The 24,657-nt window shown below is 38.8% G+C and overlaps 1 protein-coding gene across 4 annotated transcripts in view; it reads right to left on the bottom strand.

The window, feature by feature from the left end:
- HECW2 (HECT, C2 and WW domain containing E3 ubiquitin protein ligase 2) overlaps positions 1-24,657 on the bottom strand; it is a 161,501-nt gene that overhangs the window by 101,702 nt on the left and 35,142 nt on the right. For 2 of the 4 annotated variants that reach the window (XM_082763823.1, XM_082763821.1), the window contains exon 2: positions 9,737-10,077. In XM_082763823.1, coding sequence (XP_082619949.1) covers positions 9,737-10,028 — 292 coding nt within the window. In that variant the 5' untranslated portion in view covers positions 10,029-10,077. Of the gene's footprint in view, positions 1-9,736; positions 10,078-20,691; positions 20,973-24,657 lie in introns of those variants that run through there. The other 2 variants (XM_082763822.1, XM_082763825.1) reach the window with 2 other exon arrangements.

Raw genomic sequence — 24,657 nt, 5'->3', positions numbered from 1 at the left:
TCCACACTAATCTCAAAAGTGGTAATTTTTATTGAACTGCTTGAGCAGAAGAGCAGTACATGCAATTAAGTGTGCTGTAATTAAGACTGGTTTCTAAAATCAAAATCTTATGTGATAATGATTCAAAATGTCTAGCCAAACGAACAACAAAAGCCATAGCTTGGTAAAATCCAACTAATGTCCAGAGGGTTGTGTTTGATTTTACTTGCAGGAAACAGATTGTTGTGTTTTGTTTAAAAAAAAAAAAAAAAAAAATGGAAAATACACTTTACATCCAATCGCTCAAATATTTTAGAAGAACACATGAAAGAAATAGTGTTGTTGGCTTTATGATTAAGTACTACCCCCATCAAAGATTAACAACACTGAAAATCTTACCCATTACTGACTTTGATGGCTTGTCGCATACCTATTCAGTACCTTGCAAACAACTGCCTGACTGCAAGTCTGATAAAATTCAGAGATACATCTATGTTGAAAAAATGGTCAACTGAATTTTCTCTCTCCCTGCAGGCTGCCATCTGCTGAACTATGTCATGCATGAAACTCTATACACAAATTAGACTACAATGAACATAGAAAGATGTTCCTTTTTTTAAGAGGCCATTATTGAATATTTATCTTAATGACAGTGGTACGTGCCTGGTATTGTGCTACAGCTTTCCACTACGTGTATTTCATCTTATAAAGTCAAACCCATTTAGACTTAATTGGCTTCATATGCAAGAAAGCTTCCATGCTTGACAGTAAAGACGAAACATGGATTAAGGTCCTGATCCTGCAAGGCAAGGAATGCCTTCAATTCTTAGTTCTCTTCATGAGCAACATCTGATAGGTCCAAGCTTTCAGTTAGAATCTAAAGTTATCCTGGTGTACAACTCCTCTCATGTAAAGCATATTTATAACCACCAGAACGCTTAAATCCTCCATGCAGAAAGAATTCATGGACCACTAGTGTTGATACAGTCTTTGCTGATGAATATTTCTAGTGGCAACTGAATAACAATGATCAGAGAATTATTGCCAGTGAAAAGCAGGAACTCAATTTCTAATCATACTTTCTGTAAGGAAATTAGGAACTGGTAACCTATATCCATCAAGCCTCCTTCTGCACGGCGTTAAAGAGGGCTTGATGTTAACAGTGATGTGCAACAACAGATCAAGCTCAAACTGAATTCCTAGATACATACTTTATGAATAAATAACACTTGTCCATTCCCTTTAAGACCTGATTATATGCAAGTTATTTTGAATATATTCTATAAAATTTCAGAATAACCTCCTTTACCTTCTCTGAGTCCTTTATATTACAAATCTTGCTTCTTCCATGCAAAGTAATGAATTTCTGCAGCATTTTTTCCTCTTCTCCTTAGCACAATACCTGGGAAACTACAATTACTTTTGTGGAAATTGTATGCTTTTTTGTTTTGCATTACTGCAGAATATAAAGGAATATAAAGGATTCATAAAGCCCAAGGCCAGCCCAGGAATGACAAAGGCAATGAACCTACCTTTTTTTTTATATTAAAAAAAAAAAAAGCAACTGTCAAGGACTGCCGACATATTAGCGATGCAATGAATGATTAGTGGTTTGAAATACCCCAGAAGACTGAACAGTTGGACATTAACTTCAAACGACTGCTAGACAAAGGAGGCAGATCTTGTGAAGAGAGTCCGAGCAGATCTTGGAACAAAGCTCTAAGCATGGGATTTGCTAGCCAGAGAATTGGCTGCCCACCAGAGCGAGAGCGCTGGAGGCCAGGATGCTGCCAGGCGGAGAGACAGGAAACACTGCCAATGCAGGCATTTGGAAGCTTTGCTTGTCCCAAGGAGTAGATGCCAGCTAAGCACAGCCAGCCTGTGTTCTTACAGCACCTTCACCCCACACCAATGCTTCTCTGATGCCAGACACGTCTTGATGGGCTTTGCTAGGAAAGGAGGCCTACCAGGATCAATACTTGAGTAACTTTCTCCAGTTATAATTTAAAATTTTGCTTATCAGCATAAATTAAGTGGTTTTATTAAACACACCTACATATAAGCTGCTAGTTTCAGTGTCCTACTATGCATGTGTTTCACCTTTTCAAGGGATACCAGTTTTAATTACACTGCTCACGTCCTTAACATACACATAAAACACTCAGCTTGTAACACTTCCCCATTAATTCAGATTCTTGGGGTCATTGATAAATCTGTGCAGATAAAGGAGCCAAGAACTTCATAAAAAATTTAAAGCAGGAATTCTAACACTGTGCATAATGCAAAAACTAATCCATAATCTATTACTTACATGAAACAGATCCATAAATGAATTAATGCAACTACTTTCTCAGCACAGTTGTCAGTGACTTTGAATACATTTTCAAAATTGTTTTGAAAATACTGCATGGCATGTTGATTTGATGATAGAAAACAGCTCAGGAAGTGTCTTTAAACAGCAAAAACAAAACCTAGAATATTGTAGTGTGATATTTATGTCTGGAAGAAGTTCAAGCTGTGACAAAGTGTTGCCAGAACATCTAAACCTTACAGTTAATTGTGTTTTTAATTTTGAGATACCCCTGACCTCAAAACTAGACAAAAGTAGCTTCAGGGATGACTCTTTCAGCTGTGTTGTCAGCTTTCCACTGCAAAAGGTTTTGGCATGACAGCATTTATAATCCTTTGGATAGAAAGCAGTGTGCTTCCCACCCTGCCTTTTTGATGGCAAGTGGCTGTTCCAGCAGATGGGAAGACAGCAAATATAAACGTTGGATAATGTAAAACTATATACATTTCTGAATTCATAATATTCCATTTTACCATAATGTTGCCTTGTGTTAGGGTGTCTTTTTATTTGTTTGGAAAAGGTGGGCTTTCATTTTGTTTTATTTTTTTTTTAATCAGGGAATTATTTTCCTTTCTCCTTAAAATAAATATTGTGTATTTTAATGCATATATGTGTATTTTTGTTTTATGAGTGTTTCTTAATAAGGTATCTGCTGCATGCAAGAAAAACACAGAGAAAGCACCTTTTATGCATTTCTTCTAACTTTTGCAGTGAAGAGCGTAACACACTGTTCACACAAAGAGCACAAAGCCAGGCTCCTGGAAGTCTAAGCCAAAGCCTCTACCAAGGACCAAGCTGGGTAGGGACTGACTTCTACACAGAAAGTCACGCCCACGTTTTACAGATTTCAGCAACAGCCAACACTAGGAGTAATTGCAAAATATTACTGCTATGCAGAGTAAATAGCCACAAGAAATTAATAGTACTGCTCAGATTTTCAGATAAAGTAATCATATTGCTAAAAACAGGAAGGAAAAAAAAAAAAAGCAAGTAAGTAATCAGGTTTTTCCAGAAGATAATGAAGTTATTATTTTGTATGTATTCTATGATGGAAACCAGAGAAATCTTTTGAGGATAAAGTATCTTAAAATTTTATAATCTCTCTGTCTAATTTAAGCCATTACTGTAGATGTACTAAAGGCAGTTTACGCGAAAGCTTTTTTCTTTTTAATCTTGTCTGACATGTAATGGAAAGGCTCCAAACTTCACTACCCTAGGAGGCTTAGTATAAACCTAGATTTCATCTAAATTGCCCTATATAGCTCTGCATCAGGTTGTTTTTGTTTTGTTTTGTTTTGTTTTGTTTGTTTGTGTGTGTGTGTGGTGTTTTTTTTTGGTGTGGATCCATGCTGTAGGTAAAACAAAAAGTCAAGCAGCCTGTGAGAAGAAGATGAGGGGAATAAATATAATGACCTTTGGTAGCTAGCATTTTAAATGTGCTAAAGCTCTCTAGAATAAGGGCATGCATCTCATAATTAGAACTCCATAAATTAGGACAAAAATAGGCCAACCCAGGCAATTTGGCCATGGGAGTTAATCTATTTAAACCAAATGTAGGGTTTGTTTCTCTCTCCTGAGTTTTTATTCTTTATTCTGTACTTTCAGAATTCTTTATGGGACTTGTAGGCAACCCATAAAACTCATCAAGATTTGGCTTCACTCAGCATCCTGTGAGCCATGGCCGCTCCACCCTGGTACCTGCTTGGGCTGTAAACCCAGGTAGCTCTTGTTCTGCTCACCTTCTTTAAGAGGTCTCACTTCCCAAGGAAGTCCTGGTACACTGCTGCTACAATAACACGCAATGACAAGAAAACCTGGACAGGTTGCATTGGCTTATTGGAACTGAGCTACCATTTCTCCTTTTTGATTCTATCTAGGTCTAAGATTTTGCACAATCTTCCTCACTAAAAGGCCAATATTGGAAAAAAAAAAAAAAATCTCTGAAATTAATGTAAAGATTTAGACAGAGTCCTAGCATGTCTACAATGAACATTTACACTTGCTGATCACTGTAGGGCACCTGTAAAACTCCAATAGCTTATATATTGTGTGGAACAAGTATTTGTAACGAACTAGCACAGAGCAAAAGCTGGGCCAGTACTGCACAAGGGAAACTTCACAGGGCTAGGAGGATGCAAGAGGTGTTTGCTAACTAGTGTAGTCTTCTACTGTTTCAAAAGGTGAAGTAAGTTTTCAGTCTAAATCCAACTGTGTTTAAAAAAAAAAAAATAGAATTGGCCTCTTCTTATTAAGACAAACACTAGAAATTTACCTTTACTCTTCAGATTATTCAAAGGTACATTACCTCCGCTGAAAAGCTCCCCTCTGAATCTCATCCTGCCCTGTCACCTTCAATTGATAATCTTCACAACCAGTCCTCAGGAAGAAAGAAACCCACTCCAAGCAAACTTAAAACTGAATTCAAAACGATAAACCTGTATTTTACATTCAACAATTTCAAGTTTCATGCAACCCTGCTTGATTTACCCCAAGAGAAGCCAATACTCAGAAATAACATTTCTCCGCTTTCACGTAGTCTCAGTGGGACGCCTTTCTGTGCTCCTACAGCTGCACTATCTACATTCTCCACAGATCACGCCTGTGGAGCTAAAAAGCTGCTTTAACAAAACTTCAAGGACAAGACTGTTCAAGAAGTGTTACTGACACTTTAAAGAGTTGAGGCAGTACAAAACCAGAAATAGTCAAGGAAAAAAAAAAGAGACCTTCCTCCACAGAATACACTGTGTCCCTTGCATACACTTTTCTTCTGGTAATCCTTAGGAACATGCTTGGAAAAGAGACCCTCTGTACACAACAGTCCCTCAACAAGATAACAGATCACATTTCTGCTATGCAAGGTGATAAAATGGGGGAAAATACACATACGGTACTAAAGCAGAAACCATCAAATTCACACTTGGATCTAAAAGCATTCCTTAAAATATAGAATTGTAGAGAAACTGAGCATGAGTTTGGCTATATAAAATTTTTCATGGTTAAGTTCAACTTCTTGTATTTAACTAAAGATCAAAAGTTACCGTGGAGGAGTATCCTGATGACACTATAGTGAACGAATTCCTAATAAAACGTGCATTATTTTCTACAAAATAGAATCTTTTAGGCTGGAAAAGACCTTTATGATCCCGTCCAATGATCCACCTAATGCTGCAAGTCCACCACTAAACCACATCCCTAAGCGCCATGTCCACATGTCTCTCAAACACCTCCAGGAATGGGGACTCCACCACGCACCTCCTTGGACAGCCCATTCCAAGGCCCAACCACCCTTTCTGGGAAGAAATTCTTCCTCACAACCAATCTAAACCTCCCCCAGTGCAACCCAAGACCATTTCCTCATGTGCTATCACCTGAGAAAAGAGGCCAGCACACCCCTCGATGCAGCCTCCTCTCAGGCAGTTGTAGAAGACAATGAGGCCTCCCCTCAGCCTCCTCTTCTCCAGACGACACAACCCTAGTTCCCTCAGATTCTCCTCAGGTGTCTTGTTTTCTAGTCCCTTCCCCAGTGTCATTGCTCTTCACTGTGCATGCTCAAGCACCTCGATATCCTTCTTCTAGTGAGGGGCCTAAAACTGAACACAGTACTCGAGGTGCAGCCTCACCAGAGCCGAATAATGGGAGACAACCACTTCCCGTCTCTATTTCCCTACTATTTCTGATACGTGCTAGGATGAAATTGGCCTTCCTAGCCACCTGGGCATACAAGCAACCATATTTTTATTTCTCTCATACCTCCCCACCTTTTTCTTCACTTCCAATATGTATGGAAAAAAAGGCACTGAAAAAGAATGTCAGTTCTTGAGGATAAAATGAGTCTGCCTTAGCCACCTTAGGCTTTCCTGTTTCTAAAAATAAAATAATAATTAAAAAAAACTATTTTCATAAACATTTAACGGACCAACATTTTGCCGGAGCTGTATCACACTTTTTCTAAGCTCCATCTACTATTCCCCAGTGTAAGCTAATTAGCCATAAACCTCTACATATCACGTAGTAGGAAAAACAGTGAGTGGTTACTGACTTTCTTATGATCAACTGTACCAACTGATGTACCTGAAAGAGTGATTTGTACAGTCTCTTAAAAAGAAAGGGATATAATAAGTTTGGTGAAATTCCTCATAAACCACTGCAATTTTAACCATGCGGTAAAACTTAGAACAGAAATAACTGCTTTCTTATGATAGAAAATGAAAGTTAATTGAAGAGCAAATAATGAGAGAATTAATTGAATACATTCATGAATGAAAAGTGAAGACAGCTTCCCAGTGTGTCATTTTCAATTCTGTTTGTAATAGATGTACTCCACAAAATTAATTTGAAGTGAAAATTTACCTGGATTGCTCCAGACCTTTGACAGATCTCTCTGTACTAAAACCTCAGCTCAGAAACGATGATTCATTTTTAGAATTTCTCCATCTGTTCATTTACAGAATTAACAACCACTCGCCCTTCCCAGTGATCCAGCTTTCATTATGAAAGCTAATTGTACAATCAACATAAAAGAAAAAGCCACTGGACTGGGCTTTTGGTTATGCAATGTGCTTTTTTTGTTTTGTTTTGTTGTTTTTTTTTGTTTTTTGTTTGTGTGTGTGCGTGTGTGTGCATGCACTTTAGCTGTTGTGGGTTTTGTTTTGTTTGTTTTTAGTGAGGGCAAAATATTTGCCTTTTTCTATTCCTAGCTCCCTGAAAAAACAGTGCTTTACTAGAAGATGTGCAGGGACACTGGAGGTACAGCTGGCACACACCTGGAGCTGTCTTGCGTGAGTGACCGCACAAAATCTGTGCTGCTTTCAGCAGGCAGTGCCACAGCAGAGGAACTGCGTAAAGGAAATTGTTTCCATTTTAAAGAAAGACCAGAATGGATAACCTCAACCAAATACTTCAAAATTTTATTAATGCGTTTGGGAACAGAGCTTTTATTTTTAAATATATTCACCCACAAACATCTTTCTCCTAGGAAAATAAGTAGTGTCCGCACTTTCCAAAGTGTTAAATGGGAACTGGGGGTACAGCAATCATTACAAGGGACTGCAAATCCTGGATTATACCCTGCAGTATTTCTGACCAATTGATTTCTCCCTAAACTCCATGTGAAAGCTTGCAAAGCTGGTAAACTCTCAGAACCAAAGTCCACAGGAACAACTTCTAAAATACATGCACACTGCCTTACAACAAATAGCCTGTATCTTAGCTCCATATTTAGCTCCACAGCTTAGCAAGGTATATAAAAATATGCAAATGAAAGGCTTCTCACTATTTACATGTTTATTTACTTTTAAAGATGTTAGATAGTTCAAAAAGTTTACTGGAAAAAAAAAAAAAAAATCAAAGATAGATAAGAATGCCTATCAGACTGATCACACCTTTATCTCTCTGTTGTGCAAAACGTGCAATTCCATCGCTCAGAATGAGGAAACCACAAGTCTTAAAGAAATCTGCTCAGATCTATTTTACACTGAGTAACGAAACTCTCACCTATGCTGATAGACTTCAAGTGGCAGAGGAGAAGAAAGCTACATGCTGAAGGAGTTCTGAGACCTTTCGTTACTTAAAAAGAAAACAGGACACCAGACACACATATCATACTCTGATATTACACAGTAGCATGATGGGGTTTCTAGACATAAGGACATTATTTGGCTATTCCTTATAGGATTATAAGAAGCTGTAGTAACTTAACTTTGTTTTGTGCTTTAGGGGCTTGAAAAACAGAAGGTAGAAACATTTTTAATCATGATAAAGTAGGATAAAATCACCAAAAAAATATTAGAATTTTATAGAAGTACGCTCTACTCCAGTATCTTGAATACCAATCTTGAAGTGCTATGAAGCTGATTAACCTAAAAATACCTGAAAATTTTCAACTTTTTCAGAGGAAACTCTCAGTGTAATTAAACTAGAAAAAAAAGCTTCATTTTAATGGTTTGTGTATTTTACAGCACAGACCACACTTCAAGCTGCTAATGCTACTGGAAAGATCTGTGCCTTTTGATTATGGAGATGATTGATTTAGGTGGCTTAAACATTAGGACATATCCATAGTTTATTCCAGAAGCTTATGAAGCTTTTCCAGTAGAGTTTTTACAACTAGTTATGCACTGAACAGCACAAGTCCTACTGTCTATTTTGTGGATCTTCAGTAAAGTTGGGGGAAAAAAAAAAAAAAGCAAGAAAAAGAATAAGACCGGGAAATAGCAGCTCCACACCATGCAACATTAAGTGATGCAGCAACAGGATGTCTTGGAAAAAGCTGGCACAATAATTCTCTGTCCAAAAGCCTATTGACTGATTTCACTGCAGTTAGCTTGGTCCCAGCACGGACACAATTCCAGTAGTCAGACCTGTTTCCACCAGTTTCTGCTCCACCTGCTTCTGGCAGGTTACACCAACAGTCTTTCTACATTAGCAATTAGATTCTGAAAAGCAGTGCTATTTTGAAACAGATCACCCAAACATCACAGTTACTGAGCAAAGGTTTAATTCAGAGAGCAATTTTAATGCACATGAACTGGATTCCTTGAAAAGGAGACCAAACCCCATGTGCCTGTACAGCTACCTACTAAATACGCTCCAGTTCCTAGTGGCATCATAAAGATTGTCCTTTGGACAGCTCCAAGCCACATGCACAGCAGGAATGTTTGGATCGCGGGACCTGATTAAACATAATACGGTGTAAAAACCTGAACCAAATATATTGCTGATGTCAGGGTTTTGGCACAAACTGCTTTGACCTACTGATCCACTCCTTTTAAGCCACACTCCTTACTAATGCACAAACTGCCCACAGGCCCTTGCCTGCTAGCTTAGAGCTCTTTTCAGCTCCCTCCTATGAAATATATGCTTCTATGTTCCTCTTGAACAGCACAAAAAAAAGTAGAAAAAAAATATTCAGAGGATTTCCATCTATAAGAATACTTCATAAACAGAAATTCTCACTCATTCAGAACGGATACAATTTCATTTCCACAAAAACAAAGAATTACACAAAATACCCTTTCACGGACATTAAGAATTTACTTGTCCAAAAAGCTGTATAAATATTGGACAGTAAGTATGCCAAGTTACATGATGAATATGGTACTCTACATTTTCCACTCTAAACCAATCACCCGCAAAAGCGAACACAGAAATCATATGCACATTAGTTGTTTAAGGGGAATGTCCTCTAGTAAGTCACTATGGAACCAGACCTACATTAATAATGTCTTCTCATAGCTCACTGCATTAAGAAAAGCAAAGTGCAATCCAAGGTAATTCTCTGCAATCTTTCCCCGATTTTATCTTTAGATTAATGATGTAGTATGCCAGAATGCATATCTGAAAAGGAAAGACGAAGTAACAAAAAAAGCAAGAAACACACCAAATTATTACAACATGGTTCTGGCTTACCTATGTGATAAAGTCCAATCCAGTCAGTCGGATCAACTTCTTCTTTAATATCCCAGAAAATAATGAGGTTCTGAGACTGCCCCAAGGTGTATTCATACATGCTGGCTGTCAAACTAGATCTGCTATCTGAGGTCACTAAATCAGTGTCACTGTTGGCACGCTGCAAGTTCATGTTCTCAGCCATGGTGCCCTGAGATGCCAAACTCTGCAGATTCTCTGGGCTCAGAGTATACCGGAGCTGTGGGTTGCGACGTCGCACAAAAAGCAGATGTTCTCGCGCTGAACTGGCCATCTCTTCTGCACTTTCGTCAATTTATGTGAAAAAGTTGTTGTTCAGAGATCTATCATGAAGAACAAAAAAAGAAACTGTTGAAGTGCAACAGCAGGTTATTCAGTCAAACGTTAAACGCAGAGGTCTTAGTGCAAAAATATTTTAATTTAGGACAGTTCCTACAGAAACCTAGAATGGATTAGATCTTTTACTTCATTACTTTACCGCTACAGCCACTTAAACTTCTATAAATAAAAAAGCATGAATCATTAGCAACAACATCCAGAGTTAACTACATACCGTGAAATAACATTTATAGGCCAGAATGCAACAGAAAGCGAAGCATCCAAGATAGAATCTATACATTGAATATTTAGAGTCAGAGAAGTGTTAAAGATATTAATAATGTTGGGCATATCACTTCAGTAGCAATACGGTATCACAGACCTATGCTACTATAAAATTATTTTGTAAGGATTTTATTATTGTTATTTTTAAGATACAAACATAGGTTCTGGGATTCTCTACATCAAACAAAAAACATCACATCACTGTCTGAGGTGCGTTAGAATACAGGTACATGTTTAATTAGTCCAAGTCAGTTTATCTGTGAAGTAAGATTTTGTTCTTTTTTTTTCCCCACACATGATAAAGCACAGGCCTTATAAATTCAACATCTTTCTTCTAACCCTGAGTAGATACTACGTGGTCTTCGCTGGAACATCAAGCTAATATCATACCATGCCTTCACGTGCAAAACCTGCAGCTCATTATCTGTAATGAGCGAATAAACGTACTACTATTTGAAAATAAGCCCTCACATTACTCACAACTTGAAATAAATCATCAGAAAGGAAGATAGAAACAGGAAAATATTAAAACAGAGGGAACAGCTTGCAGCAGGATAGAATCAGAGATGGGGAACCTCTTGGCATAGAAGGGGATATGGAAATTTCTGTCACTAAGTTACGTGTCTATGACCAAAGCCGTTTGCCTTTTTCAAAATATGTCTAAATATACAAACAACCATATATAAGAAAGATGTGTGCGTGTACACATACTAAAAAAAAAAAAAGTAAATGTGATATCTGTGTATTATTCTCAGGCTTTCTTTTTGGTGTCACAGCCTTCAGCTATCACACGCAGATACCTTTGTTGTCTTAAAATAACCTGAGCATTGTCAGACAGCACTGAATGTCAGCTGCTATAACAATCCTGGTTTCCAGCAAGTAAGCTTCTAATTTAGAATTAGGTAGAGCCCATAAGAAATAAATGGATTGCCTGGCCACTTCCAGAGCCTTCGAATTGTAATTAGACCTAGAATAAACTACTGCTATCAATCACACATCTGACAACTGGTTTATTAAAGACACCATTGCCTGCAGAGGTCAAAAGACATTTAGTAAGTAAAAATAAAAAACCACCTAGAGCACTCAGAGATCCCAAGACTGTGATCAACAGAATTAAAAAAAAAAAAAAAAAGTCAACAGTTTTCTTTTCCTATTCATTCTTCTTTCTGCACATGACCCTTCAAAAACTGTTTCCTCCCTTCAGTCCATTTCCCACCGCTCATCTTGAATTTTCTTTTTAACATTTCAGTGTATGCACTCTTTCAATGTGTCATAGAATCTTTTCCTTTTTTGCAAATTTTCTTTGATTTTTTTTGAAATATTAAAAAGAAATTCAAAAAATAAAGTTCAACTCAGCCAGTTGTATGCAATTCATCACGCATTGCACATAGTTCAGCATCAAACATTGCAGAAAAGGAAATAAACAAAAATTGAGGTAATAACTTTCTGCATCCAGAAGCGACATGGAGATTACCATACTTACATCTTAAAATACGCAGGACAGTCTTTCCTGACATGAGCATGCGTACACAAATGTTTTGGCTGCATACACAAAACATTTTATTTTTGGTGCTGGACGTCAGCAGGGTTCACTAATTCATTCTCTGTTGTGTTCCTGGGTACTTTGCCTTTGACACCAACGTCAATGATGAACTTTGCATAACAAGCTCTCTTAAATGAAAGTCTGGAAAATCAGCTTCTTGTTTCTCTGTGCAGCGTCCTATTCTAGATTTGAAAATACTGGGAGACTTTGAGACCAGAAGTATAAATAAGGAATGTTCCCCAGTTGCCTTATGGCAATAACCCATGGAAGCCTACTGAGATCAGATCAGCCCTTGCTTTCCAAACTCTGCAGGGAGGTGAGTCCCAGAGGACACCAACTTCCAAACAACATTATGTGATTCTCCTTTTTTTTTTTTCCTTTTTAGTTTCTTTCTTTCAGCATGTGCTGTTGCCCAGATCCTGTAAACAGCCACACAGAGTGAAAAAGAGAGACCATTTGAGGTTAATTAACAGACTGACTGATAACGCACTAACAAGTTCATTTTCTTCTGTCCCCTATCACGAGTTTTACATTGTTTGGAACCCTTGCGTACAGTTGTTTTACAACAGTCAGGAAGAGTGCAAGTTAAAGACAAAGTTTTAAATAGGAGGGATGTAAAAACATCTTTGAGCTGCAGAGCAGTACATTGTACCCGTGGCAACGCTGACATTTGTTGGAACATATTGAAAATTTATATCCAGCAGATGGACAAACTCATCCATGTATAAGCACACATGGGAATTAACTTGTAGTAGCTATAACTATCCTGCACTTGGAGAGGCAAGAACAGCCTGAGAAAATTGTTAGCTCCTTTCCGAGAGTCGATTTTCTTAAGTCTTAATTGTTATCATTTTGGTGAATCATGGGCACAATTACAATTTCTAAAGGTAAAGCAAAGCAGAACTCTACATGCTGAATAGCTGCTCCAATTCTACTTACAAATCTGGGAGTCTAAACAAGTCATGCTTAAACAATGATTCCAATAAATACTCTGTCTTAAAGCCATCGATGTCAATTTGCAAAGAACCAACTAAACTCCCATGTAAATGAGTTCCTATTACAGAAAAAAAAAAAAAAAAAAACATTCAAAAAATTCAGGACTCATAGGCTTTCAGATTATTTTTTATATTCAGTGAAACAGGTTGCAAAGGAAACCCAGTACCACATAAAACTGCTACGTAGCAGCTCACAGTAAGCTGAGAGGTTCATTAAGGTGATCTGTAAAGAAATAAATATGACATTTGTGTTGTAAGAGAGGAAAAGATGATAGCTATAAAATCCAAGTCATGAGGAGTGATGGAAGAGAGAAAGAGCACCATTCATTTAATTATTTGCAGTCTGCAACTGAGATGAATGCCTTACACAGCGCTTTGCTGTCTGCAAAATGACTTGCTTATCTACCATTTGGTTAAGCCTGCTGTTAATAACAAAACTAATAGCACACTAACAGATACATCCTACCAGAGGCTGAAAGTAGGCATTATCCTCCCACCTTCACCTCCCGCTAAGCGCCAGTGAAACAGCATTTGCATGCGGAGCACGCCGTGCTGACAGCATGCCTAATGGGCTCCCTGCACCTTCCCAGACACGGCAGTGCGGGCACTCAGGCTGAGTGGGATCGGAGCAGGAGTTTCACTCCATGCTGGATCAAGTGTGCAAAGAATATTGCTCAACGCAAACCAAAAAATTGAAATGGAATCTAAAGCCTAGGAAAAATATAGGCACGTGAGAATTACTGGATAGCAACTTCAGCAAAGTATTTCAGTTGTAAAGTAAAACCGGTACCAAAGCAGCTTATCCTTATCACAGGGTTTTTTTTCTTCAGCACTTCACAAGAAGCTTAGAGAAAAATAGGACTGATTTTATTTTCATTTCTGACTGGCGCAAAATCAGGATTACTTTTTATCTAAATATACCTCTTAATTACTATTCACAGACGGACCAGAACTGGGAAAAATAGAGTTTTAAAGGTTCCATACAATACACAAAATACAAGTAGAATAAATCCCTTTGACTTTAGTCTTCTTCACTAAAGGAGATTCCAAAGCAATGTCAAAGCATTTTTGACACAAACACTCTACAGTTTAAAAAAAAAAAAATACATGAATGAAAGTCTGGGAAATCCAGCACAGGAATAGCCAAAAAAAGCATCCCGCCATACAAAGCAACACGGAGCTCACATGCTGCCCTGTTTATCTTACTCATAACCGTGATTCACTTCGTGTTTATGCAGCGATCTCTCATGTGCCTTACGGGTCTCGCTTGCTGCCTCTTCCCGCAGCATCTGCTGCAAACAGACTGCAGGGGCTGGCCCTGAGTGCCACAGCCGCCTGCTGCACCGCGGGACAAGGCTGGAGCTGCGAGCAGTGACCCAGGGTGCTGCTGAGGAAGCACCGATAAATGCATTTCGTCTGGAGCCTGGCTGCATGCCTCAGCCCTGCAACACCACCCATCAGCAAGGATGGCTGATGGGGAAGAGGAGCGAGTGCTCCATGCACCAGCACCCCATGGGCAGGACACGTCCAGCCTAACCTGCCCCAAACAGTGCTTGGTGGCCCTCCCTGATGCCACTCACTGGCAGGGATGAGCAACCCACATAATCATGCCGGCAAGCAGAATGCACTGAGAACACGGAGAGCAGCAAACACGCTGGTTTCCCAGTCACACGGTGTGTGGCATTGCCTTATGCCATACAAAGATTTCCAATTGCCACAACAGATGTTTGTAAAGTAAAGTAAAGGCCTCAAACTGACCAACTTTGAGCTCATAGGGGCTGAAAAATAACTTTTATCTTGAATAAATTCAGAACTTCAGAGGCCTTCCTCCCAACAGAATTCAAAGCCAGCCTGTTTCGTTGCTGTAGCTCTTTCCAGCTGATATTTCCATTTGAAATATGCAGTACGTCCCAAAACATCTATGCACAAATTTCCTTCTGATATTGGCTTTGACACCACCCTCCCACCCCCCAAATTCTGCACCGAGCACTTCAAACACCTGCCAGCAAGTTAAAATTCTTCATTTCAGATTTCTGAGAGTCTCATATCAGAGAAGGATACACACACACACTTCTTGCACAATAGCTTTTACAACATGTTTGGTGCTAATGTACTGAAGTATATTTAAAATGCTTATTTAAAATTTATGTTTAAATCAATTACTTCAAATTAATACACTTTAACTAAACATCTTTCGTTTAGCAATTAGTGATGCGCATCCACCTCCAAAGCAAAGACCAGGCGCCTTCTTTCTGCTGGCTTGTAGTGAGATGCAGCTGCTGAACTTCCTCTCACTAGTGCTAACTTGTCAGTTCTTTAGTACTTTTCGTTTCCCTTTATATTGAAGCATTACTATTAGTACACATTTTTAGTGATTTTTAACATGGCAGATGTGGACAGATGGACCCCTACTGGTGACATTTACCTGCTATTTATTTGGAAAAATCATGGGTAGCTGATCTTGCCTGAGATAAAGGGAAGAGCTTAGTAGCTCTTTAAGTTTCCTTCCAGACCTGTTTTCTGGTACTTCTATGACTATCTGGAGACACGGATTTGGTCTGGGAAAAAAACAAAAACAAAAACGAACAAACAAACAAACAAACAAACAAAAAAAAAACAAACAAGCAAAGATGACACGAAGCATCTTTTTCTATACTGACAGAAATAAGAGAAAAGCTTCAGCTTTCTGCCCAGAGGCCCATCTTCTTTCAGGATTTGTCATTCCTCCTGGAATATTTCCAAGAATTTCTGCTCGTCACATTTCCTGTGATCCACACCATGGAATTTCTCTCCGAAGGTATTTTTTCACTGTCTGATCATTAGGACTGTTCCTTGCTAGCTACTGTTTTATCAGATTCAAGGAAAGCTAACCCATTTGGATGCTCCCTATTCAGCCATTCCAAATAACAGCAAATGTAAAAATTGTCACAACATTCAAGTGCCAAGAAAGATCAGCCAGTCATGATCTCTGTTTTTTTCCACTGTTTAGCAAGCAGAGGATAATACAGCCTTTTTACTTCCATGACCATGGCTATATTCTAAGTCTTCAAGATGATTTAGCATGTGAATTAATCAATCTGCATCCTGTAATAGAATTTTAGTATTTTTCCAGCAGATCACGAATTTTGATATTTCAAAAATATAGCCACCATAATATTATGCAATTACAGTCCTAGCATATGAAGCAGAAAACTTATGAGAGCCTGCAGCTAAAATGTAATTAAACCTGTTCAATATTGCTGCATGGAATGCTGAATACACATTAGATCTGCATATTTTAAATAATAATAAATTATCCAGGTAAGCAATGTGAACAAGTCCAGTGACTGGTACATTAGAGGAATAAAAGAGCACTGTAAACCTACAGAATTTGTGATTGAAGAAAAAGAAAAAGAGATACGCTATAAACTTGAAAAATCACATTGTTATAACTCTGACATCACTGTTTCGTTTTAATTACAAGGCTGTTAAATATACCTCGGAGAGATGAGAAGGGAAAGATGCTTCTCTCTTTTCCCCAAGTTCTTCTAAACTTGGGCACACTGATAGTAAATTTGTATTCAATGATTTTCTTGAGTAGCCAGTTTGGGATATTTCTTTAATTTCTGGTGTTCTTTTTACAAAACAGAATATGTTCAAAATGATAGGAAACTTAAAAACTGACACATAACTTAAATCCAATTTAAATGACCTTTAATTGCCTTTTTTAATGGAGTTAACTTCAAATTTAATTCAATTTTATGTTAATTGGATAGTAACCATCCAGAAATTGTTGTATCCAGAAGATCAAACAGATTAAGTTAAATTCAGAAACATGTTATTTTTCTGCTGATCTGCTTATTTTTTCCTCTAACAAAGCCCCTAGCCTTCCATAATATGACAATTACTGGATACTTTTAAAAGCAGCTTATAGCCCAAAGCAATGATGATGAAAGAACTGACTTCTGGAAACTGTATTCAGGTATTTTAAGGTAATAGTAAAAATTAATGTGCTGAAATTTGACAGCGATTGATATTTCCATACAGGAGAAAGGGGTAAGGGAGGTGGGGTGGAAGAGAGGGAAGGGGGAAGAAAAGGGGAAGCAAAGTGCACATGCACACTCTTGTCTCCTTTGGACTCAGATCTGGTGACTCAGCTCAGATGTTAAACATCAGCTCTGATTACAAAACCACCACATAATATAGACTGGCTGAAAATCTTCCCTAAGGTAAAAAGCATATAGTTCAGCATAAATATGCATTTTTAAAAACAGTCTATGCAGAGCGTTATACAGCCAGAGAATAGCTCAGTTAATTCAGAATGTAACAGAGTATCTGAGACCTTTTCAATGCATTTCCACACAGTTTGTTTGGAAAGCTGCTCCTGTATACTTGTGTATCTAGCAGGAAACAACTATTTGGCACTCTCATTACCTTAGCTGCTTGAGTAAGGCTAACACCTTCCACCCACCAGCTGCGAGCTCCTTCCATCAGTGAGTTCTTCCTCGAGCACATTACGGAGATCCAGCTGTTGGAACGCTTCGGTGCATGGTGTCTGACGGGTGGACACAGCGTGCCAAGGAGCGCAGGAGGCACTGCTGTGCTCTCGGTCCGACTGGGGGTATCGGCTCTCACACAAACGTCAGCATGGAGCTGGCTGGTACGCAGATCTGGCCACTGCTCAGATCAGTAAAAGGTCATGAATCGGCATCCAGAGACTAGCATTCAGAAGTGATATAGCTTGCTGGAGGCTTTTCTAATTTTCTGGGTTTAAAGGCTAAATTTGTTGTGGCCACTACTTGAGCCTTGCCCTTATTCAAACAAACCCAATACATTACAGCATGAGATCCAAGACAAGACTTGAATCTTAGTACCAGAGAAGTACTCCCAAACAGCCATGATGGTGATACCTGTAAAATGGTCATTGTTCAAAAAAGAACACAACAGTTTTCAACAATTTCTTAAACTAAGTCCTTCTCCAAGTAAAAAGCCGCAATCTTAGCTCTTGGCAGCATACGTGCAGTTACACTGGTTTTAGGGTGTGCTCACTGACACACTCGCTGTGCTGCTGTCCCCACAGCTAAAGGGACCCTAAAGCATTTCAAGTTAACTCAGCCTGGCCAAGCACAGTGTTCAATAAAGAAGGCTCAGAAAACCTGTCTGAATTTACACTGAGGAGATTATGGAGAATTCATACAATCCTTTCTGCTGTGGCTGCTAGGCTGTGACCTCCAGCTGGTCTGCAGATGTATCTTTGTCTTGCTCTGCGGATACACAAGAGGATATCCAGGGCCTAAAAGTCATCCCTGCCTTTCACCTGAGGTAGCAATACAAAAGCTGCACACAGATTTAAGTAAAAAGTACCTGATATACTCCTTTCCTCTAGACTATTTACATAAAAAACAACAAAATGTGACTGGAAATGTCACTACAGTCACACAGCCAAGAGGCTATGTTCAGAAGGCATTACGCAGCCCCTCAGCCTCCTCCTGCAGTGGAAGCCATTCTAACCAAGTTTATTTCTTTCACTAATCTTGTCTGGAGCACAACCCCTTAAAGAGTTGCCAGTCAAAAATTAGGCGAGATTGGAGGCACAGATGTGTAGCTATCAAACCCAGCATATTACCAAGCTATGTCCTTGGGTAATTCGCCCTACAATATTACTCTAGGGAAATTTAAACTCAGAATCCCCACTGCCACCGATTTGATCTTCAGTATTCATGACACTGATCTATCCATTGCTAGCTGCTGTTGATCGGTTGTCCTGAACAATTTCCTTTCAAGTACTGATGCAGTTGCTCTCAGTTTAGCTGTCTGACATCAGGTCACACAATCCACCCCAAATACAGTCCCCTTTAAAAGTCTACAGCAGAAAGACTTCATAGTCTCTGTGAGAAGGTACTTTGCCACAGGATGAGGAAATGTGAACAAAATTATCCTCTGAATAAAATACTCATTCTTACATATGTGAAAGCTTGTGAGAACATAACTTCATGAAAAACTGGGCACCTGTTTAACTTCCTCCTGTCCTGAGGACTTCTGGAGCACTATCAGTACCAGCCCAGAGTTCCCAATCCATACTCGTTCTCCCCAGGCTATTTTTTCCACCACAAGGCATAGTAAAGCCCAAAACACTAAACTTTTACAGAAAAGAACAAGTCAGCATGTGTCTGCCCAGAAGAAAGTATAAAATGCCAAAAGGCCTGACAAGCAGCAAAGAAAAACTGTGTTGCTTTGAAAAGGAAAGGAAAATTGCCAGACAATTCAAAAAGCCATTTATAAAGCAATGTGCTTGACAGAAAGAGAAGTAGCACAATTATTTACTACTGAGTATCGGAGTAGTTCTGCAGCTTCATTCCAAGTGTCACACCCATAAAGGGCAGCCGTATTTTAGCTATGCTTCCAAGAGCCTGATTCAAGTACTTGCTTGGCAGTTATTAAAATATAGGATACATACTATGCAAAATGTGTTTTTAGATAAATGTCTTAATTCACTTTTAAGCTTGAAAACCATTCTAAACTGATGGGAATCCCTGAAATGTAAAACAAATTTGAATTAATATTGTTGGTTCCACCCATGCAAATCCAAAACAATCCTTCCCCTTGTCATGCCCATATAAGCTCAGCTGTCTGCCACATAAAGTAGATTTCATTCACTGAAATGGTACCAAGCAAAACAGGTTGACTTTTCACACTCAGAGATTCCCATGTTATCAGGAAACACAGGAATGCTTTGTCCTTTTTGAAGTGGCACACCCCTTCAGTTCATCATGTCATTTATTCATTTTTGCTACAATGGGGATATTGTCAGCTTGAAAAATGGCATTTCTGTGTGTAAAACATGTTCACTGACTTCAAATTGAAGAATTCCATTACTGAAACATGCTAGCAGACTGAAAATAGAATACAGAAAGACTGTCTGTGGAAAAATTATATCCCTGGTTTGCCACGTCCGAGAAGTTCCAGCCTGGCACCCTGATCAGCGGGTGGAGCGGGAGACATCTGAAAGAGACTCAGTTGGTCCCCTTAAAGAGGAAAGAAAAATTAAAACCAAACAAACGCTTCATGTACCTGAGTCCTGCAGATGAACTATCAACACAATCAGCAGAGCAAGAAAAGAGGAAACAATTGTTTCAAGGAAACTGACAAATGTTGCTGCAATGAATTTAAACTGCCCATCAACATACATCTAAATTTCTCTTCTCCTGCCCCTTTTACCCTTCTGGTATTTCAAGGAAAAGCATTTTCCCACTTTTACTCTCCCCAAGAAGGGCTACATTTCATAAAGATTTTAGGACACTCTTTGGCTGAAACACAGTTCAAACGCTTCTGTTTGCCTACAGTTTCATGGAACTTTCTGCCTGACAACACAGGCATCAACTACTGAAGATCTCCTGAGACTCGCAGCAGGAGAACTGTTAGCCAAGCCACACAAAGGCAGCGTCCTTTGCTTGCTGACTCTGCAGCCGTGTGTCCTTAAGGAGCAGGTGCCAATAGCAAAACCTTTTCGATCTTATTTTCTTTTGCGTAACAGTACTCCTAGACTCAATGGAATTTCTTTTAATCAGCTTTTTTGATTACCTGTTTTCATAGCACTTCAAGACACATAGAAACTTGTAGCTAAAAGTGAACAATCCCACCACATACGTGTTCTTTTTACAGATTACAGAGCACTACCACAGTAACCAATGCTGCTGAAGTGCAATACTGACTATGCTCAGTGTATCAAGTTACAAATCCTGCAGAGAACTGAACAGCTGTGAATGTAATCTTTGCGGATGGAAAGCCCTAAAGATTTTCTCCTCCAGTCAACTTACCAGTCCTACACTCCTTTAAACTGTTTCCTTGTGACCTGTGGAAAAGAGCCTCCAGTAACGAAGGTGTCTGTCTGCAGCCTGTTTGTCCGTGTTATGCACTGATGCTCATCTGCTGCTGCAATGAGAAAGTCCGTGGGGAGGTTCACCAAGGTGCTGATGATCTTGCCCTCTTATCCTTACAGGATGCATCACTTTTAATATTCAAAAGATGCTGAGTTTATAAAACAAACCAGTCCTATAAATAAGAAAACAACCTAACAGCAATTTTCAGGTTGTCTTTTACAAAGCAGAAAATAGTGGCATGCAAACATTTCCCAATCTAACAAATCGTCTTATAGAAAGACAAATTGCAGTTTCATACCCTACTCGAAAAATATATTCTTCCCAGGAACATATTAGCTCAGAATTTCATGCTTGAACGCTACAACAGAATTATCATGCACCAACTGCTTTACTATCTTACTGAAAGCACTACTTAACCAGCTGAAATGTTTGCTTAAAACTGTTTAATTCAATACGTATAGTACTTCAGTTTTACTAAAAAATAAGTCAGATTGGTCTAGTTACTCTGAATTGGACTAACACTATTCCACAACTGTGCAAGTCAGATAGATTAATTTCCAGTGAAATGTTATTAACTGAAGGTGCCTGCATTTATTACGCTGTAGCATGGACAACAGTAGGACATTCAGTCATTCTCTGTGCCATACTGAGCCTCTGTCTGCTTAATGCTGAACAACTGCAGAGCAATTGCTGATGCTGATTGCTGATGTTGGCAGAGGTGGGGACCACAGTTCCACAGAGCAGCTGACAGCACAGCCTTCAAAGAGAGGACTGGAAGGGAAAAGTGATGTGGATAGGAAAAAAGTTTTCACTATTTAACAGTTTACTGACTTACAGTTCGCAGTTCATAATCACACACCAGAGAAGCAAAAAATAGTTCAGAGTCCTAAGGCATTCCACAATGACAAAATGATACTCCTGTAGTAACCCCATAGACCACCATCACCTGCAGGTGTAACCCAGTACACATTTGTCCAGGTCTGGTCTGTGCTCAGCTCAAAAAAATTAATTGAGCTAGAACACAGACCATTAGGAAGATGGAAATACAAATACTATCATGCTTTCTCCCCCTGTGAATACACATTACAATACATTATTTAGTTCAGTAGTTTCTGTTCTTGGAGGATTAGTGATGCTTGCTCACTTTCTGCACTAAATGAAACAGAAAACCTTCCAAATCTAAATGAACAAGTAATGAAAAGACAATAATACAAAGCGTGCTATATAAAGATGAGGCCTATTATGAATTAATACTTTTATTATTAAATATGCACAAGGTTTTAATAAGTAGAGCTAAAAATGGTGACATGCATCAGAGGATTTCTACAGGCTCTACAATTTTCATTCATCTCCATTCCGCAAAGAATTGGGCCACTGCTAAGAGCACTCTCGCTGCACGTTTTTACACTGTTGTCATCGGCTCTAACGCATCGTTGCGGAAAAAAGCCTCTGGGACCCAGGCATAAAGGAAGCTCACAGAGTGTGGGTCTTCAGCTAAGTTTTGAAGCAATCGGTAGCAAACTGTGTGGGATTTCAGTCTGCTCAGCCCTCCTACTGACAGGCACACCTCTCTCAGCAGCCCAGTACCCATCCCAGTTTGTGTGGTTATTAGAGAGAACCCATCTGAGAGAAGCCTCCTGCACCAGACAGCACACAGCAGCAGATTTAACCACTAGAGATGAAACAAAAAAAAGAAATATTCAAATCTTTAGGTTTTATTTTATTTTTTTAATACACACATGCTCCTCATCCTTTCTTCATACTACCATGGAAAAAACTCTAAAATGAAACCAAATGCAACAAATTAGAAAATACTGTTTGTATTTCAACACTAATGTCTAACGCCAAGTCGCATTACAGGCCTAAGTGAACAAAAGATTTTACTAAAGGCTGCGCTAATTCTGGCTCGGCAGAGGCCCGTTGTGGAATGCAGCACGATTCTATATAAATCCACCCCAGGGCGTAGGTGCTACAGCACCAGGAAACGGAAGAAGATTGAAATCAGTGTTTATAAATACAGGCAAGAAATCCCAGTGCACATGGCACCAAAACTATAAACAGAAGTTAAGACAATCTCATCGGGAGGCCTAAATTTGCTACACTTCATGGTGGGGAACTTTTAAGGCATTTTAAGGCATTTTGTTCTGTGCGCTGTTTTCAAAATGACCTTGGAGGATTTAAATCAGAAGATGCATCTTCAGTCAGCAATTGATTATGCTAAGAGACAAAAGGCAACAAAACCAAAGAAATCATAGTGCACTGCATCCAAGTATCACTGTAAATTACTGTGAGAAAATAATTTAAACTTAAAAATAATTCTGGTCGGGTTTTGAATTTTCTCTGTTTCTCAACGTATAACGAAAATGTAATTTAATCCATACTAGATATCTATGTTTGAACAAAAACAAACCATACAGCAGAGCTATGTTTCAACTTCTCATGTCTCAGCTTCTACATATATGTAGCTTTAAATCACAGTCCATCCCAACAAAGGTACGTATATTGTCTATTACCATTTTCATCTTTTTTCTAGGGTACAATACAAGAAGTGTGATAACTGATTCCTTGGCTTACTCTTTGTGAAGACAATTTAGAAGTTGAGCACTTTATACACATATCATTACTTACAATTAATGCAGAGTAAAATTCATATGACTTACTGTATGCTGAAAATATTACGGGCAGAAAACACGCACACACCCCCGAGCATCATCCTAGTAAACACTCAAGCTGTAGGTGGCACATGATTTTTGAACTGATCAGATGCACATTTTTCCAATCTTTCAGAAAAGTAAGCCTTTTCTGGTTCTATTTCTACTAATGTAATAAAATACATTTAAAAAAAAAAAAGAAAAAGAAAAAGAAAAAGAAAAAAAAAGACACTTTTCATTATTTTGTACTATCTGTGGATGCATTTTGGGCTTCAGAAAAACCTCTCTCCCTTGAGCATCCAGGATCCAGTTTTACTAGGTTGTTTTTGTTTATTTTTTCCCCGATTACATATTTATGATTTTTCATCTGCTACAATATAAGGCCCATCTGTTGTTTTTTCTGTCCTTCTCCAGAATATACCATCTCTCAGCATCTGATTTTTCTACAAGGACAAGAAGAGGTTGTTTCATAGCCTCCTACCACCCAAAGCCCTTCCGAGTGCCTTGAAGGCAGTGACCCACCACCAACCTGTTTCCTCCAGACATCCCAAGTAAAGTCTGTAGTCTGACATACATTTCCTAAAGGTGAAAGGTAGCAAAATCTCTACCTTGACTCCTGAATTTGTTACAGCACTTTTCTGCATTATTTCTTGAATCCAGTACAATCTCCTTTTTCTTGCCCCAAGCAAGTATCCAACACTTTGGGATGTATTCAGGGAAAACACAGAAATGCACATGAGCAAGTAATGTAGTCAGATCAGAAGTGTGCTAGCTATTCAAAACTTGCATGTAGGTACACTTGAAAATGCTATTAACTTGAATGAATGTTATTTTTCATTAGAGGATGAACAATTACACAACGAGAAGAGTATCTATTTCTTTTAATGCTACAGAGTATTTGTTTGTGCTCCGTAAAGCTTCCATTTCCAAGGAAGGGGCAGAGTCAAGCGCTCACCCTGAAGTAGGAGGCTGGAAAAGGCACGCTACAGAACAGGACATGGAATGACATATATCCCCATTAAAACATTTAGCTTTAGACTTCAGCTGACCATTAGGTAATTATAAAAACTACAGCACAGAGTCAAAAGAAGCATTTTGCAGAAGCATCTCACAGAACTTGGCCCCAGAGAAAGGTAAAATGAGATTCACCTATGAGGTGCTGCATTACGCTTTTAATTTATGTTTTTATTTTTTGTATGAAGAGGAATTTGAAGAAAGAGGGTCTGTCGTGTCTGTCCATGTGCCACCCCTC

The sequence above is a fragment of the Aythya marila genome, assembly GCF_965140915.1.
Source record: "Aythya marila genome assembly, chromosome: 6".
NCBI lineage: Eukaryota > Metazoa > Chordata > Aves > Anseriformes > Anatidae > Aythya > Aythya marila.
Note: the sequence above shows the minus strand (reverse complement) of the source record. Positions and strands in the feature narration are given on the sequence as shown.